Source organism: Bos indicus x Bos taurus, chromosome 16, assembly GCF_003369695.1.
Source record: "Bos indicus x Bos taurus breed Angus x Brahman F1 hybrid chromosome 16, Bos_hybrid_MaternalHap_v2.0, whole genome shotgun sequence".
Lineage (NCBI taxonomy): Eukaryota > Metazoa > Chordata > Mammalia > Artiodactyla > Bovidae > Bos > Bos indicus x Bos taurus.
Genome location: NC_040091.1, coordinates 18384989 through 18404458, shown reverse-complemented (window position 1 = coordinate 18404458; position 19470 = coordinate 18384989). Strand labels below are relative to the sequence as shown.

The window sequence follows — 19470 nt, the reverse complement described above, 5'->3', positions numbered from 1 at the left end:
AGAAAGATCTTAGAGGGTGGATGCCTTCTGAGATGGACCACAAGGATCAAGGGATTTGACAAGTGAACAGATGGAGGAAATATACTATCAAACACAGCTTGAGAGATTGGGAAGTGGGACCATCACCTTAGAAATCAAATTGGCAATGTCTGTTAAATGTAAAATGTTGATTCCCCGTGACAGAGCAGCTTCAATTTCATTATCTAATGCCAGAAAATAACATTTCCACAACTGCACCAGGAGGCATGTACCAGGATGTCTACTGAAGCCGTTATTGTTGTGGAATGCCAAGATATTGGAAGCAATCTAAATGTCTTTGAGTGGGGAATTGCTAAATTTATTCAGATATATTCACGTTATGGAATTCCATCAATTCAAAGAAACAAAGTGATCTGTACATATAATGTAGAGTTATAGAACTGTGTTAATATATGACATCTTTATGTCTAAAGCCACACATAGAAAATTATATTCATTTCTATAGATAAATGCATAGGAAATATTCTGGAAGCATACATATCTACCTGATAACAATGGTCTTTGGGTTAAGAACTGGGACAGATAGTATCATTTACTTTTAGAAGAAAAATATACTCAGAAACTTGGGCTAGTGATCAACTAATTATTTTGTTAATCTTTATTATCTGCTGTTTTCCATGTGGGGAAACAAGAGGCATAAATAAACTTCTGAACAGAAATGTAATATTAATGCTCATCAAAGAGTCCTGAACTACTTGTCCATTACTCTTCTAATGAAGGGGTTGTTGTACCTCAGAATATTAGACCTGAACTTCCTACCAGTAAATGGGGAATAAAATGGAAAATTCCACATATGGGGCATATGGCTCCTCACCAGGAATTCACTAATGATGTTTTCTATATAAAGAATGTTTCATGTCAAAAAGCTTAGTGTTCCTTTGAAAGGAAGAAACCAGCAGTGGATTTTTTGGAAAGGTAAACTATCAAATGGATACTTTGATGATAATGGATAATTTCTAAAGGATCTATCAATCAGTTTTGGCTGAAACTCCAGCCTGATAGAAGAACAGGGCCTCTCCACTTTGCTCATCCAATCCATATATTTAAATTCTTAGGCAATATGGATCTCTACTCTCACTTTGTCCAAAACAAAAAACATTTTCTTGAAAAAGCTCAGATTTCATGACTTAAAAATTATAGCTTTCAACAGTGCTGGGGAGTATGAGATGAGAAATGTTTTACTTGATTTGCTTTTTAACTTTATCCACCTTTGCTTTAACACTAATAACTGTGCAAAGAAACAGTAAACTAAATGGGCTTTCCTCTGCAGAAGGAACCTGGATTTAGAATCCATTTTCCGGCTGCATAAGTGCCAATTCTGAATAACTTGTATGAGAAATAAATGTAGTCTGAGTGCTTAACTTGGAGGTTGTAAGGGAACAAAGCAGCAGTAACATTAAGTTGTGTTGTTTTGCTAAAGTGGAAATAAACGTATTATATCCTCTTAAATTAATAATCCAAGTATAACTAATTTTAAAAGGCCTAGTTGAGTGATCAGACATAATTTGATGGTCTAACATTTGAGTGTCTAAGTAGATATGGAGAGAATTAAAGGAAGCATTTGTTCACAGCCACCCTGAGAGTTCCTTATGTCTGTCATTTTCAATCTATTTAAAAAAGAAGCTAAAACATATTATGACCTCATTGGTAAGCTGGTCCTGATTCTCTATAATTTTGGCCTCCTGGAAAACGGTGTAGCCTTAGTCAAGTAGTGGGAAGAGCTTGAACTGGATTATTGCTCTCTTGTAAGAATTGCTGCTTGTGTCTCAGATGGTAAACACTCTGCCTGTAATGCAGGAGACCTGGGTTCGATCCCTGGGTCAGATAGTTCCCCTGGAGAAGGGAATGTCTACCCACTCCAGTATTCTTGTCTGGAGAATCCCAGGGACAGAGGATCCTGGCAGGCTACAGTCCATGGTGTCACAAAGAGTTGGATATGACTGAGCGGCTAACACATTTACTCATGATATCCTTCCTTGAAGATTAAAGACTATTTGTTTTTACCCACACATCCACTGTGCTCAGCACAAAAAAATGACACATTTGACTAGAATGTTAAATCAACAAATGAACAAATATTGAACAGTCCAGAAGTCAATGCATTTCTGACATTAGCCAATGAAGAATTGGTTCTTTTTATTAACTTCCAAGGGAAAGACAATCCACAAAAAATGTTGGTATTTTTGACTTGGAACGATTCATATGGATTTAAGAAATGGGTAATATTGCATTTCACTCAAGACAAAGTTAAAACAAATCCAGTAGACATGTTCCTTTGTTAGCTGCTATATATCAAGAGAGCAACCAAGGTTTCCTTCTGACCTTTCCCCCTTAAACCTCTCAGCTAGTTTACCTGCTCCCCACCCCACTTCTAGATGATTTCCCCCATGACCATCCATTTCCTTCTCTTCAGTTCGGTTCAGTTCAGTCTCTCAGTCGTGTCCGACTCTTTGCAACCCCATGAATCACAGCAGGCCAGGCCTCCCTGTCCATCACCAACTCCAAGAGTTCACTCCAACTCACATCCATTGAGTCGGTGATGCCATCCAGCCATCTCATCCTCTGTCATCCCCTTCTCCTCCTGCCCCCAATCCCTCCAAGCATCAGAGTCTTTTCCAATGAGTCAACTCTTTGCATGAGGTGGCCAAAGTCCTGGAGTTTCAGCTTTAGCATCATTCCTTCCAAAGAAATCCCAGGGCTGATCTCCTTTAGGATGGACTGGTTGGATCTCCTTGCAGTCCAAGGGACCCTCAAGAGTCTTCTCCAACACCGCAATTCAAAAGCATCAATTCTTCAGCTCTCAGCTTTCTTCACAGTCCAACTCTCACATCCATACATGACCACTGGAAAAACCATAGCCTTGACTAGACAGACCTTTGTTGGCAAAGTAATGTCTCTGCTGCCTCAGTTCTGCCCTCCCATTGTGTAGAGTGGTTTTCTGATGTCACTGAGACCCAGGCTTTGTGAGGGAGGTAGATTCTTCCCCTGAGACTTAATAAGACCTCTCACCAAAGGCAAGTCTTATTCTATCAATGATTTCTTGCAGTTGCCAAGATAAAAGTGTCTCCACATCATTCAGTTCAGTTCTGTTCAGTTGCTCAGTCATGTCCAACTCTTTGCAACCCCATGGAGTGCCTCACGCCAGGCCTCCCTGTCCATCCCAGAGCTTGCTCAAACTCATGTCCACTGGGTCAGTGATGCCATCCAACCATCTCATCCTCTGTCATCCTCTTATTCTCCTTCCTTCAATCTTTCCCAGCATCAGGGTCTTTTCCAGTTAGTCATCTCTTCACATCAGGTGGCCAAAGTATTGGAGTTTCAGCTTCAACATCAATCCTTTCACTGAATATTTAGGACTGATTGCCTTTAGGATGGACTGGTTGGATCTCCTTGCAGTCCAGGGGACTCTCAAGAGTCTTCTCCAACACCACAGTTCAAAAGTAAAAATAGAGCACTTATTAGTTTTTCACACATTCCAGTTTCATCTTATAGATCACACCAAATGGACACAGGGTTATCAGCAAATGGACAGAGCTTTCTCCTGCTTATATAAATATAAAACTCAAGTTTTATTTAAAACATAAGCAACTCCAAAATGTGGCTTCATTTTATTTCATTGACTCCTCTCTACCCACAGGCTACACTGACTGATTCAAAACAGAAACTAAGCAATAGCCTTTTCTAGAACAGTGGTGATTTTTTAAAACATCCTTCAGGGTGAGAAAAACAGGATTGCAGGGAGCAGATTATGAACCAAAGCTTTATACTTTATCTCTTAAATCAACAAATTAACGTCATGTTTAAATCAAAACTCTAATTAGTTGGTTGAGTCACTTAGCAGCTGTTGGCAGAGAGACCCAGACATAAAAGTATGTTATGATTTGTGTATTTATCCAAGTATCTAACATAAAGTGAGCTTTCAGAACAAAATGAACTACTTTCTTCTCAGAAGTAGGTTGTTCTTAGAAAATCAGTAAGATTGAGCCATGTTTAAGTCTATCTTGATTCTTCCAGAGTGTTGCAAGTAAATTGCATTTGAATGCCCTGAGATTTTTTTCCTATAAAAGTGTTGAAATCTTACCCTTTACTGAGTAACTTACACAGGAGATACAATAAAAACCTATTGATTATTGGAAACCTAATATTGAAATGCTCTTGATCCCTGTCTCCTGTATAATGTCATGAAACCCCATCCATAGTTCATCAGGCACTCTGTCTATCAGATCTAGTCCCTTAAATCTATTTCTCACTTCCACTGTATAATCATAAGAAATTTGATTTAGGTCATATCTGAATGGTCTAGTGGTTTCCCCTGCTTCTTCAATTTAAGTCTGAATTTGGCAATAAGGAGTTCATGATCTGAGCCACAGTCACCTCCTGGTCTTGTTTTTGCTGACTGTATAGAGCTTTTTCATCTTTGGCTGCAAATAATATAATCAATCTGATTTTGGTGTTGACCATCTCGTGATGTCCAAGTGTAGAGTCTTCTCTTGTGTTGTTGGAAGAGGGTGTTAGCTATGACCAGTGCATTCTCTTGGCAGAACTCTATTAGCTTTTGCCCTGCTTCATTCCGTACTCCAAGGCCAAATTTGCCTGTTACTCCAGGTGTTTCTTGACTTCCTACTTTTGCATTCCAGTCCCCTATAATGAAAAGGACATCTTTGGGTGTTAGTTCTAAAAAATCATGTCGATCTTCATAGAACCATTCAACTTCAGCTTCTTCAGCTTTACTGGTTGGGACATAGGCTTGGATTACTGTGATATTGAATGGTTTGCCTTGGAAATGAACAGAGATCATTCTGTCGTTTTTGAGATTGCATCCAAGTACTGCATTTTGGACTCTTGTCAACCATGATGGCTACTCCATTTCTCCTAAGGGATTCCTGCCCATAGTAGTAGATATAATGGTCATCTGAGTTAAATTCACCCGTTCCAGTCCATTTTAGTTCGCTGATTCCTAGAATGTCAACGTTCACTCTTGCCATCTCCTGTTTGACCACTTCCAATTTGCCTTGATTCATGGACCCAACATTCCAAGTTCCTATGCAATATTGCTCTTTACAGCATTGGACCTTGCTTCTATCACCAGTCACATCCACAACTGGATATTGTTTTTGCTTTGGCTTCATCCCTTCATTCTTTCTGGAGTTATTTCTCCACTGATCTCCAGTAGCATATTGGGCACCTACTGACCTGGGGAGTTCCTCTTTCAGTATCCTATCATTTTGCCTTTTCATACTGTTCATGGGGTTCTCAAGGCAAGAATACTGAAGTGGTTTGCCATTCCCTTCTCCAGTGGACCACATTCTGTCAGACCTCTCCACAATGACACATCCATCTTGGGTTAGAGAAATGCAAAAAAAGCAAAATGGCTGTCTGAGGAGGCCTTACAAATAGCTGTGAAAAGAAGAGAAGTGAAAAGCAAAGGAGAAAAGGAAAGATACAAGCATCTGAATGCAGAGTTCCAAAGAATAGCAAGGAGAGATAAGAAAGCCTTCCTCAGCAATCAATGCAAAGAAATAGAGGAAAGCAACAGAATGGGAAAAACTAGAGATCTCTCCCAGAAAATTAAAGATACCAAGGGAACATTTCATGCAAAGATGGGCTCAATAAAGGACAGAAATGGTATGGACCTAACAGAAGCAGAAGATATTAAGAAGAGATGGCAAGAATACACAGAAGAGCTATACAAAAAAGATCTTCACGACCCAGATAATCATGATGGTGTGATCACTGACCTAGAGCCAGACATCCTGGAATGTGAAGTCAAGTGGGCCTTAGAAACCATCACTATGAACAAAGCTAGTGGAGGTGATGGAATTCCGGTGGAGCTATTTTAAAACCTGAAAGACAATGCTGTGAAAGTGCTGCACTCAATATGCCAGCAAATTTGGAAACCTCAGCAGTGGCCACAGCACTGGAGAAGGTCAGTTTTCATTCCAATCCCAAAGAAAGGCAATGCCAAAGAATGCTCAAACTACTGCACAATTGCACTCATCTCACATGCTAGTAAAGTAATGCTCAAAATTCTCCAAGCCAGGCTTCAGCAATACATGAACCGTGAACTTCCTGATGTTCAAGCTGGTTTTAGATAAGAGACAGGAACCAGAGATCAAATTGCCAACATCTGCTGGATCATTGAAAAAGCAAGAGAGTTCCAGAAAAACATCTTATTTCTGCTTTATTGACTATGCCAAAGCCTTTGACTGTGTGGATCACAATAAACTGTAGAAAATTCTGAAAGAGATGGGAATATCAGACCACCTGACGTGCCTTTTGAGAAACCTATATGCACGTCAGGAAGCAACAGTTAGAACTGGACATGGAACAACAGACTAGTTCCAAATAGGAAAAGGAGAACGTCAAGGCTGTATATTGTCACCCTGCTTATTTAACTTATATGCAGAGTACATCATGAGAAAAGCTGGGCTGGAAGAAGCACAAGCTGGAATCAAAATTGCCAGGAGAAATATCAATAACCTCAGATATGCAGATGATACCACCTTTATGGCAGAAAGTGAAGAGGAACTAAAAAACCTCTTGATGAAAGTAAAAGAGGAGAGTGGAAAAAGTTGGCTTAAAGCTCAACATTCAGAAAACGAAGATCATGGCATCTGGTCCCATCACTTCATGGGAAATAGATGGGGAAACAGTGTTACACTTTATTTTTGGGGGCTCCAAAATCACTGCAGATGGAGATGCAGCCATGAAATTAAAAGACGCTTACTCCTTGGAAGGAAAGTTATGACCTACCTCGATACTATATTCAAAAGCAGAGACAGGTGCCAGAGCCGCGAGCTGGCGCCAGCGCTGCCGGGCCAGAGGCCGAGTAAAACAAACAAACAAACAAACACAAAAGCAGAGACATTACTTTGCCAACAAAGATCCATCTAGTCAAGACTATGGTTTTTCCTGTGGTTATGTATGGATGTGAGAGTTGGACTGTGAAGAAAGCTGAGGGCCAAAGAATTGATGCTTTTGACCATGGTGTTGGAGAAGGCTCTTGAGAGTCCCTTGGACTGCAAGGAGATCAAGCCAGTCCATCCTAAAGGAGATCAGTCCTGGGTGTTCATTGAAAGCACTGATGCTGAAGCTGAAACTCCAGTACTCTGGCCACCTCATGCAAAGAGTTGACTCATTGGAAAAGACCCTGATGCTGGGAGGGATTGGGGGCAGGAGGAGAAGGGGACGACAGAGGATGAGATGGCTGGATGGTATCACCGACTCAATGGACATGAGTTTGGGTAAACTCTGGGAGTTGGTGATGGACAGGGAGGCCTGGCATGCTGCAATTCATGGAGTCACAAAGAATTGGACACAACTGAGCGACTTAACTGAACTAAATATTGAAATGAGTTTTTAAAAGCTTAAGAAGAAAGTTATAGCATCTATTCATAAAATGAACAGATGACAACATGAAATGGGAGATTGATCTTTCGCATTGCTAGGTTCTCCATCAATATGTTTTTATACTTACAAAGAGTACTTAAATCTTACACCTTGAATTATAGTTGTTTATATATATGTTTTATCTTTCATACAGAAGGGTATCAATTCCTTGTAAGAATGAGCCATATCTTAGTCATATTCGCATTCCATAAGTATAATAATTTGAAGGATATATATTTCAATAAATTTATTCATTTAATATTTATTAGGCATTGTGCTACCCATAAAGGTACATGGACTACTAATACAGAGCAGATCCCTGCCTTCATGGGGCTAACTTTGTATTAAAAGCAGGAGAGAGAAATAGTCATAAAAATGTGAAAATAATGATGATATAAAAAAAGGATTATGATGTTATGCGTGTTGAGAGGAAAATAGAAAAGGGTATATATATGATCAAGAGGAACAAGGTAGGGCTCACTTTAGATTGTGTTAAAGTTATGGTTATGCAATAGTGGTCAAATAAGCCCCCCCAATAAGATGATATTTACACAGGTCACTGAACTTGGAGAATAAAATGCATAATTTTCATGGTGTCATGAACAAAGATGTTCCAGGTGTAGGGACTGGAAGTGCAAAAACTCAGTGGTGTGAAAGAAGTTGAAGCATTCTTAGGATAGAAATGAGTCTGTGTGGCTGGAGCTTCGTGAATGAGAGAGAGAATGGTGCCAGGTAGGCCAGAGCCAGGAAAATGTAGGACCATACAAGTTATCATTAGGAATTGGAGTTACACTATATGAACAATTACAGAAGGGTTGTGTATTTTACAAAGGTTACGCTAGCTTAAATACACACTTTATATACTTTTATAAAGGTTACAATGAAATAAAGATGGACAAGATTTAAAACATGGACACTACTTTATCACAGGAGTTCATGAGAGGGAGAAATGTAGTTTGGATCAAGAGAGGTAAAAATATAAGGACTATACACATTCAGAGTAGAATCTGCAGGACTTGATGATAGATTCCATTTAGGAGTGAAAAACTAAAAGCCTCAAGGATAATTTTTTGTGTTTTCCCCAAGAAAATGAATGGATAAGAGTGGAGGACAAATAGATGGTAGACCAGAAAACCAAGGGTTCCATTTTTAGATGTTTTAGGTTTTTGAAATGTAATTAGTCATCCAGCTGAAGGTAGACAGTGTTAGAGAGTAGAATTCAAGGGTGTGACACTCAGGAGAGAAATTTAGCACAGAGTTGGGCATCGGGCAGTGCTCAACATATAGACAATGTTTAAAATCGAGACTAAATGATCATCTACAAAGACAGTGTTAGGAAAGATGAGGAGAGGGAAGTGTAGACAGTCTAGTTCTCTAAGACACTACATCATTTTGGAGTACAAGAAGGAAAGAGAAGCCAATAAATGAGACTGAAATAAGTAGCCAGAAAAGAGAATCAGAGTGCAGTGTCAGAAATGCAAAGTATGCTTGTTCATTGAATTTGATAATTCAGGCAAACACTAACACTGGATTATGATTCCAAGTAAATAGGCATCAAAGTTGAGAATCCCTGGATAGTCTCTTAGGCCTTCATGACACTCAGGTTAACAGCCAACATAGAGAAACTTTCCACCCCTAGTTGTCAGATACTAGAGGTAATTCATAATAATAATAATAATTAAAGTATTAAAAAATATATTAGCATCCAATTATATATCTTAACTCCAAAGCAAATAAAATGTACTTTTGTTGCTCACCATGATATATATATTTTTATCAACAGATAAAAATATCATAGTATGTGAGGGGATGGTAGGACTTTTGATAACATGCTTATCTTATCCTAACAATAAAAATTCATTGTGTTATCTTTGCCAGGAGTTTGGGTGACACCTCGACACATTGTAGTCAATTCTACAACAGTGGAGTTATTTTGGAGCCCGCCAGAAAAGCCCAATGGCCTCGTTTCTCAATATCAGTTGAGTCGTAATGGAAGCTTGATTTTCCTGGGGGGCAGTGAGGAGCACAACTTCACTGATAAAAACCTGGAGCCCAACAGCAGGTAAACTAAAAGAAAACTTTACCAGTCATACAAGTGAGAATTTTAGATTTTTCAGGATCAAGAACGAGTCCATCTCCAACTGAAACAATATTATATCAACTGGTTGATTAATCTCCTCATGTATTAGCTATTCCATAGCTAATGAGATCTCTTAATCTATTTCAGACTGAAGACCCAAGCACTAGTTCATTAGACTAGTCCTCAGAGGATGTGAAATTCCTTTAAAATGTAAATAAATAATTAGTATCTTATTTGACATGAGAACTTTTAAGTATATGAAATATACAAAGCTTTAAATTTTTTAAATTATCAAATGATCTTCAAAAACATGCATCCTTAAACAAGCAAGAAAAGAGATTTAAAGAGGTTTGTTTTATAACAACCACCTTTATTCCTGGTATAGTGTTTTCTCTACTTGTGATACTATGTATAGACATGAATGGTTTAGGGGGAAAGTTCCACATATTTGCAATTCATTCCCATTCATTTCTCAGCAGAGATAAAATATATCTTGGATCAACAGATGTTTTATTGCAGGGAGTAGAGTTCAATTTAGTTTTATTGTAGAGAGTAGCAGATCAATTTAGAAACATCTTTCTCTAAACATACTTCCCTAAACTCTAAGCCATTAAAGATGGCGAAGATTCATTTGAATCCTCCACAGTCCACCAGCACACTCTAAGACTTTCCTGAAATATTTAAGAAAAGCAATTAATTACTCAAGGGTTAAAAATAAAATGGGAAAAGAACCAAAACAGTGGAGAGAGCGTTGCCTGTGGAAGGAAAACTGTAAGCTCTATAGTAAAGTTTCTGAATAGGAAGCAGGAAATTTGCGGTTTGTCACAAATTTAGGACTGAGCAATAGATAGAAAACTCAACAATCAGTGTTCAGTTCCCTATGCATTGCTTTATCACAATTCTTTCTTTTTGAAATATAGATATGTTTATAAGTTAGAAGCCACAACTGGAGGTGGCAGCAGTCCAAGTGATGAGTACATTATACAGACACCTGTATTAACGCCAGAAGAAATCCAGCCTCCATATAACATCACAGTAATCGGGCCTTATTCCATATTTGTAGCTTGGACACCACCAGGTAAGATATAAAACTAGTGTGTGTGTATAAAACATTTTAGAGGAAATTAACTGGAGATAGGATGAAAATGTGAATTTAGTAAATCAGAAGGACACAATCTGTCTCTGGATAAGTATAAACACAGTAAACCAAACCATACTCACAAGTGTTTATATGCATAAGCATTTATATACATGCATATAGATAGATATAGGTGTAGGTGTGCAGATAAAGATATATAGATACCTAGATATATACATTTCTATCAAAGCAGTACTTTCAAATACCAGCACCTAAAAATCTCTTCTTCTTCATACATATCCAAGGTAAGTCACATAGGTCTGAATTACCTTCAACATTCATTTCTACAGGATCCCCCAGATTGAATCATTGGTGTTATAGTAGTGAACGGGAATTCAGAAGAAAATGGACCACTCCACCCATATACCTTGAATTGTGACCAGTTGTGTTAGCTGAATTTTACCTCTTTGAGCTCTGTAGCCTCCATCAAACCATTGACTTAATAGTGGGTTGCTTTTGTAGTTTAGTGCATTATTATTTGGACTATAATAACCATCCGTAGCCAAAATTCTGATTGCATTAACTCTGTGGGTTAAAGATTACAGTTTGTTTCAGTAAAATTTAAAACTTATTTTTGTTGTATTATGCACTTAGAAGATATGTGGTTTTATTTTGAACATCTAGTCTTAATATGAAATTGAAACATGAAATGAACACAAAACCCTGTTGTCCCCATCAGATTAAGTTTAGCCACATTTCTACATGGTACTGAAAATAATTGGTTAGCAGTCATTTGGGCTATCAACAGATCTATTTTATAAAATAATTAACAAAGACTTATATTTCATTGAATTGAACATGATTCAGTCAAAACAGGTAATATAGTCATAAACATAACATAAAGGCCTAAATGTATAAAACTTAAATTCTCATGAACCAACATCCTTCTGCTGTTGGTTTTAAAAACAAAGTACAAACATAATCTAAGAACAAAGATAAAAGGGTCTTTTTTGAGTCAAATCCACAGACAAAAATCTCTCAAGACTTTCTAAGCAAAGAAAACCTAAGTTGCTTAATATATTTAGTTGTTAAATATAAATGATTCCTTTCACCTTTGTTTTAAAATGAATATGTAACATACTAAATTAAACAAATCAGGAGATAATCAATAGCACCAGAATGTGTCATCAAGTGCTGTAATCCTTATCTCAGTTTTAGAAGCATAGATATTCTTGAACTCTGCTTTTAATTTTAACAAAGGAAAACCCAAATCTCCTACTGTGAAAAATACATAAATTTAGGGACTTCCCTGGTGATCCAGTGGGTAAGACTCGATGCTCCCAGTGCCAGAGACCTGAGTTTGATCCCTGCGTGCTGTAAATAAGACCCAGGGCAGCCAAATAAATAATTTTTTTTTAATCTGCAAATTGACATGTTCTTTTATGGAATTGATTTCTCTCTTCATGGAAGAGCATGACTGTGTTACCTCCTTGTAGCATGTTTCTCCACGGCATTTTTATGGTGTCGTGATGTTTTTGCCCCACAAAGTAAAATGAGGCATCCAGAGCCAGCCCAAGGTCAGATTCAGCCTGTTGGCTGGAGACTTCCCAAATTTGGTCCAGGGTCTTCTACTATCCAGGTTCTCAAAGAACATAAAGGAAAGTTCAGGGTGATAAGTAAAGTTGATGGTTTCCTAGCCAAGCAACCAGGAATTTTCCATGGTGTATTAAATTCCTTGTCATGTTCACATTATGACATACCTAAATTTCCATTGCTAATCTTAAGACTTTACCTTCAGTAAGGATTTGGAAACATCTTTCTTTTTTCTATTTTTAAATTTTTTTTTGGAGTATAGTTGATTTACAATGTTGTGTTAGTTTCTGTTATACAGCAAAATGAATCAGTTATACGTATACATATATTCACTTTTTAAGATTCCTTCCCTATGTAGACCACTACAGTGTTTTGAGTAGAATTTCTTGTGCTATACATTAGGTCCTTATTACTTATCTATTTTATATACAGTAGTATGTATATGTCAGTCCCAGTCTCCCAACTTATCCCTCTCCTCCCTTTTCCCCTTGGTATCCATAAGTTTGTTTTCTACATCTGTGACTCTATTTCTGCTTTATAAATAAATTCATTTGTAGCATTTTTTTAGTTTCCACGTATAAACAACTTCTTATGTTTGTACCATCTATTAGCTGACCTCAAATAAGTCAGTTTGTCTGAGTCTCAATTATCTCCATCTGTAAAATGAAGATAATTATAGCACCCACATGTAGGGTTATTATAATGATTAGATGAGATAATTTATATAGTTGACATATTATCTAGTCTGTATAATATTCTATTTGTGCAGACACCACTCAGTCTCTTGGTCACGTGAGACTCTTTGTGACCCCATGGACTGCAGCCCACCAGGCTCCTCAGTCCATGGAATTTTCCAGACAAGGATATTCTATAGGTAGTGATAATTTTTGGATAATTAGTTTTACCTTTAATTATTTTTAAATTAATTTTGTTGAAGTAGAGTTGTTTACAATGTTACATTAGTTTCTATTGTACCAAAAAATGAATCAGCTATACATATACATACACCCTCTCTTTTTTGAATTTCCTTCCCATTTAGGCCACCACAGACAGTTGAGTAGAGTTTTCTGTGCTGTATAATAGGTTCTCATTAGTTATTTGTTTTATACACAGTAGGGACTATATGTCAATCCCAATCTCCCAATTCATAACATCCCTCTCCCTTTCCCCGCTTGGTATCCATGTTTGTTCTCTACATCTGTGTCTCTATTTTGCAAATAAGTTCATCTATACCATTTTTTATGGATTCCATATATAGGTGTGTTAATATATAATATTTGTTTTCTTCTTTCTGACTTACTTCATTCTGTATGACAGTGGCTAGGTCTACCCACGTCTCTACAAATTTTAAATATGTATTTGTCCCAAGATCTGTTAGATCCCAAGACCCCCCAGTTTCAAAATGATAAAACTGTAGACTCCAAAACTGGGTTTGTAAATTTTGAGACTTCTTTCCTAGAATTTTGACATTTTTTTCCTTTGCGTTCAGCATCATATTTCTATGTTTAATGTATAATGTTTCTACTTTAAAAAGGGATCATTGTGAAATAAAACACGAATTTTGCTTTTTTAATATCACCTTAACCCTTATCCACCTCAGGCTTTGTAGAAATCGTTCGTTGTAGCCCATCCTGAGGGATATTGTAGAAACGCTTTACATGCTAACTCTAACACTGTAACCAATGGTTAATAAATCTATAATATCCAGACCTGTCAATCTTTTGGTTTCAGATGCACAAAATCCATTACAGAAACCCTATATGTAAAGATTAAAATCTTAAATTAAACTTTTTTCCTGGTGCCTAGAAGGATTTTGGACTCAGTAAACAGGCAGATGATTTTGACTTGTGTATAATCTACAGTTGATTTTATTGGAAAGTACCTCATGCTGTGTTTTGATTTAGATAATAAAAACATTTTTCTGTTCCTGAAGAGTCACAAATATATATTTTAAACAGGAAGAAAACAAACTTGTTATAACTGGAGGTTGTTTATTTGCTGGCAATCAAGAGCTTTCTATGTATTCATCATAGGATCCTGCCATTACAAAGTGATTACATCATACACAGAGCTGGAAAATGGACAGTCCATGCCTATAGTTCCCCAACCTGAGTGAACATTGGAAGCACCTGGAAAGCTTGTGCAAAGATAAGCTCTCAAGCCCAAGTTTATCAATAAAAATATCCTGGATGGAATTAAGTGCCCTAGGTCAGCGGTCCCCAGTCTTTTTGGCACCAGGGACTAGTTTCACAGAAGATCGTTTTTCCATGGACCCAGGGGGCAGGGGATGGTTCTGGAGTGACTCAAGCACATTACATGTATTACATTTTGTGGGCGTGCATGCTAAGTTGCTTCAGTCATGTCCAACTCTTTGCAACTGCATGGACTGTAGCCTGCCAGCCTCCTCTGTCGGTGAGATTCTCCAGGCAAGAATACTGGAGTGAGTTGCCATGCCCTCATCCAGGGGATTTTTCCGACCCAGGAACTGAACCCATGTCTCTTAGTTCTCTTGCATTGGCAGGCAGGTTTTTTAACCACTGGCACCATCTCAAAGCACATTGTGTACTTTATTTCTTTTTTTTTTTTTTAATTTTATTTATTTATTTATTTATTTTTAAATTTTATTTAATTTTTAAACTTTACATAATTGTATTAGTTTTGCCAAATATCAAAATGAATCCACCACATGTATACATGTGTTCCCCATTCTGAACCCTCCTCCCTCCTCCCTCCCCATACCATCCCTCTGGGTTGTCCCAGTGCACTAGCCCCAAGCATCCAGTATCGTGCATCGAACCTGGACTGGCATTTCGTTTCATACATGATATTTTACATGTTTCAATGCCATTCTCCCAAATCTTCCCACCCTCTCCCTCTCCTACAGAGTCCATAAGACTGTTCTATACATCACTGTCTCTTTTGCTGTCTCGTTCACAGGGTTATTGTTACCATCTTTCTAAATTCCATATATATGCGTTAGTATACTGCATTTATGTTTTTCCTTCTGGCTTACTTCACTCTGTATAATAGGTTCCAGTTTCATCCACCTCATTAGAACTGATTCAAATGTATTCTTTTTAATTGCTGAGTAATACTCCATTGTGTATATGTACCACTGCTTTCTTATCCATTCATCTGCTGATGGGCATCTAGGTTGCTTCCATGTCCTGGCTATTATAAACAGTGCTGCGATGAACATTGGGGTACACGTGTCTCTTTCCCTTCTGGTTTCCTCAGTGTGTATGCCTAGCCTTGGGATTGCTGGATCATAAGGTAGTTCTATTTCCAGTTTTTTAAGGAATCTCCACACTGTTCTCCATAGTGGCTGTACTAGTTTGCATTCCCACCAACAGTGTAAGAGGGTTCCCTTTTCTCCACACCCTCTCCAGCATTTATTATTTGTAGACTTTTGGATCGCAGCCATTCTGACTGGTGTGAAATGGTACCTCATAGTGGTCTTGATTTGCATTTCTCTGATAATGAGTGATGTTGAGCATCTTTTCATGTGTTTGTTAGCCATCTGTATGTCTTCTTTGGGGAAATGTCTATTTAGTTCTTTGGCCCATTTTTTGATCGGGTCATTTATTTTTCTGGAGTTGAGCTGTAGGAGTTGCTTGTATATTTTTGAGATTAGTTCTTTCTCAGTTGCTTCATTTGCTATTATTTTCTCCCATTCTGAAGGCTGTCTTTTCACCTTGCTAATAGTTTCCTTTGATGTGCAGAAGCTTTTAAGGTTAATTAGGTCCCATTTGTTTATTTTTGCTTTTATTTCCAATATTCTGGGAGGTGGGTCATAGAGGATCTTGCTGTGATGTATGTCAGAGAGTGTTTTGCCTATGTTCTCCTCTAGGAGTTTTATAGTTTCTGGTCTTACGTTTAGATCTTTAATCCATTTTGAATTTATTTTTGTGTATGGTGTTAGAAAGTGTTCTAGTTTCATTCTTTTACAAGTGGTTGACCAGATTTCCCAGCACCACTTGTTAAAGAGATTGTCTTTAATCCATTGTATATTCATTGTGTACTTTATTTCTTATCTAATGCCACTGCTAATCTGACAAGATGTGCCAGTCTGCAGCCTAGAGGTTGGAGACCCCTGCGTAGGTCACTGTGATGTGCTCCAAGTGTAGTAACCATGGATCACCCACATCAGGCAAAAGTGATCAGTTACAATAAAACTCTGAAAATGTGAATTAGACCAGTTTCCTTTGAATGTCCAAAGCCAAATTAATGGTTAACTTAACTGGTTTTTTCACATACTTTTTTGGGTCAGTAAACATGGAGTAACCTTACATAGGTAAGTTGCTGGGAGGAAAAAGTCTCTGTGGTTGCCTGGCAACAAAAAATGGCTTTGGCAATTAAGTGGGCTCTCAGTTTACATGTTATTATTTCAATGATATGTATAAATTGTATTATTATGCTATCTATAAATAGTATTATTATTATAAGCCCTATTATTAATAGTAAAAGGGTACAGCCCAGAAAATATATGAGAATATTCAAAGGAAGAGAAATTGTGGTAATGATGGCAAGTATTATACATATTCATTAACATTATATGTTTATATTTGCCATTTGTTAAATTCCTAGTTTATGCCAAACACTTTGATAAGCACTTTCCCTGCCTTACTATGATTCTCGTGCGAACCTTGGAAAACAAGTAATATCATCATTCCCTGGAGAAGGAAATGGCAACCCACTCCAGTATTTTTGCCTGGAAAGTCCCGTGGACAGAGGGGCCTGGCAGGCTAGAGTCTGTGGGTTCGCAAAAGAGTCAGATACAACTTAGTGACTAAACAACAGCAAGAGACATTCTCTTACCTCCCAGATAAATCCTGGTTCATTTTATCTCATATATTACTTGATGAACGTTAGTAGTAAGATTATCAAAGCCCTCCAAACTCTAGAAGATTAAGATTTCCACTTTTCTGTATACCATTTGTATCTTCAAGTTAGATGACATGCAAACAACATATCCTTATAAAATATTTGCTGAATTAATAATGAAAAAATGATGAGAAAACCTAAAATTTATCATTCAGGGAAATATAAATAAATTTTAGATTTTCTGCCATTTAAAATTATTCAGACACTTGTTTTCCTATAGAAATCTATGTTCAGTGGGCACTGTCTCTGTGCTGGCCATTCTTACTTGAATCTACAGGTAGCATAAACAGGATTAGTTTATTCCTAAACATTTCTTCTCAGCTTTTACCTGCTCTGAACCTTGGGTCAGAACTTAAACATTTATATTAAAGATGAAAAAGGATATATGTTACCTTAATGGTTGAAAAAGTATAGAAAACGAAGTAGAAAATACTTTATGGGACACAAATGATTTACCAAGATTAAAAATTGAGATAAGCATCCCTACCATTTCAGAATCCAAACATTCAAAATTATTTAAACTCTGAAGGTAATAATGGGACTTTCTAATTTATCAAGGTGATGACTCTATTTTGAACTATCCTAGCCCTTAATCATCTTTTAATTAACAATGTCATTGGATCCAACATCCGCTTTTTCTCACTAAAGATAATGAGTTATTTAGGCTTATGCATAATATTGAAATACTGGTGCCTTTCCTTTCACATTTATCTCTTAGTCCATTACCTCTGTTGCCAGTTCTTCTACTGAGAAATCATTTAAATTAATATTGCTTAGGAATATAAATGATTTTTATTAATCAAGTTTTAATTAAGGGATAGCTATTGGCCTCTCTGTAGACATTAAACATCTTGGTGTCCAGTGAACTCATCAATGCAGTGTATTATATCAGATACTGTCCATTTAAAGTCAAATTGGCAAAAGACTTTTTAAAGTATTCATGTCACATTAATCGGGATAATTCAACACTGGCAGCTGTTTCAAGCTTCTTATGTGTGCCATAGACAAGTGGCACGTAGTGCTGAGTTTCAGAAAAAAGGTAAAATCATTGCAATAATTTGTAGTTTATTTTGTGTATTAATTTACCTATCTTGTTTCAGTTTTACTGAGTGTAATTAACAAATGGTAATATATTTAAAGTGTATGATGTTATCATTTGATATAAGTGTACATTGTGGAATTATTTCTACCATTAATTTAATTAACACATTCATTATCTCATATATTCTCTCATTTTTCCTTTCCTTTTTTTTTTTTCACTTGGTGAGAACACAAGTTCTATTCTTTTAGCAAATTTCAGTTGCATAATACAGTTTAGTTCAGTCACTCAGTCGTGTCCTACTCTTTGCAACCCCATGGACTGCAACACTCCAGGCCTGCTTGTCCATCACCAACTCTCAGAGTTTATTCCAACTCATGTCCATTGAGTCAGTGATGCCATCCAACCGTCTCATCCTCTGTCATCTCCCTCTCCTCCTGCCTTCAATCTTTCCCAGCATCAGGGTCTTTTCAAATAAATCAGCTCTTCGCATCAGGTGGCCAAAGTATTAGACTTTCAGCTTCAACATCAGTTCTTCCAATGAATATTCAGGACTGATTTCCTTTAGGACGGACTGGTTCAACCTCCTTGCAGTCCAAGGGACTCTCAAGAGTCTTCTCCAACACCACAGTTCGAAAGCATCAATTCTTCAGCGCTCAGCTTTATTTGTAGTCCCAACTCTCACATCCATACATGACTACTGGAAAAACCACAGCCTTGACTAGACGGACCTTTGTTGGCAAAGTAATGTCTCTGCTTTTTAATATGCTGTTTAGGTTGGTCATAACTTCCAAGGAGCAAGCGCCTTTTAATTTCATAGCAGCAATCACCATCTTCAGTGATTTTGGAGCCCATGAAAATAAACTCTGTCACTGTTTCCCCATCTATTTGCCATGAAGTGATGGGACCAGATGCCATGATCTTAGTTTTCTGAATGTTGAGCTTTAAGCCAACGTTTTCACTCTCCTCTTTCACTTTCATCAAGAGGCTCTTTAGTTCTTCTTCACACTCTGCCGTAAGGGTGGTGTCATCTGCATATCTGCACAATACAGTATTATCATCTATATAGTCACCATGTTTTACAGTCAGTCCTCAGACGTTATTCATCTTATAACTGAAAGTATGCAAAATTTACTAACTTCGCCTTATTTCACCCATCCTCTCAACCCCTGGCAACCACCATTTAGTCTGTTTCTATGGGTTCAGCTTTCTTTAAAAATGAGTCCATGTATAAGTGATACTATTCAGTATTTGTCTTTCTCCATCTGGCTATATCTCTTGATATCCTACAGTTTCATCCAGGTTGTAGCAAACAGCAGGCTTTCCTTTTTTAAGATTGAACAGTATTCCAATCTTAAATCTGTTCCA

General features: G+C 37.3%; 1 protein-coding gene across 1 annotated transcript in view; it reads left to right on the top strand.

Moving 5' to 3' along the window:
* USH2A (usherin) overlaps positions 1–19470 on the top strand; it is a 938899-nt gene that overhangs the window by 759388 nt on the left and 160041 nt on the right. Inside the window, exons 56-57 of the mRNA XM_027564435.1 lie at positions 9307–9490; positions 10429–10586. Coding sequence (XP_027420236.1) covers positions 9307–9490; positions 10429–10586 — 342 coding nt within the window. The remainder of the gene's footprint in view (positions 1–9306; positions 9491–10428; positions 10587–19470) is intronic.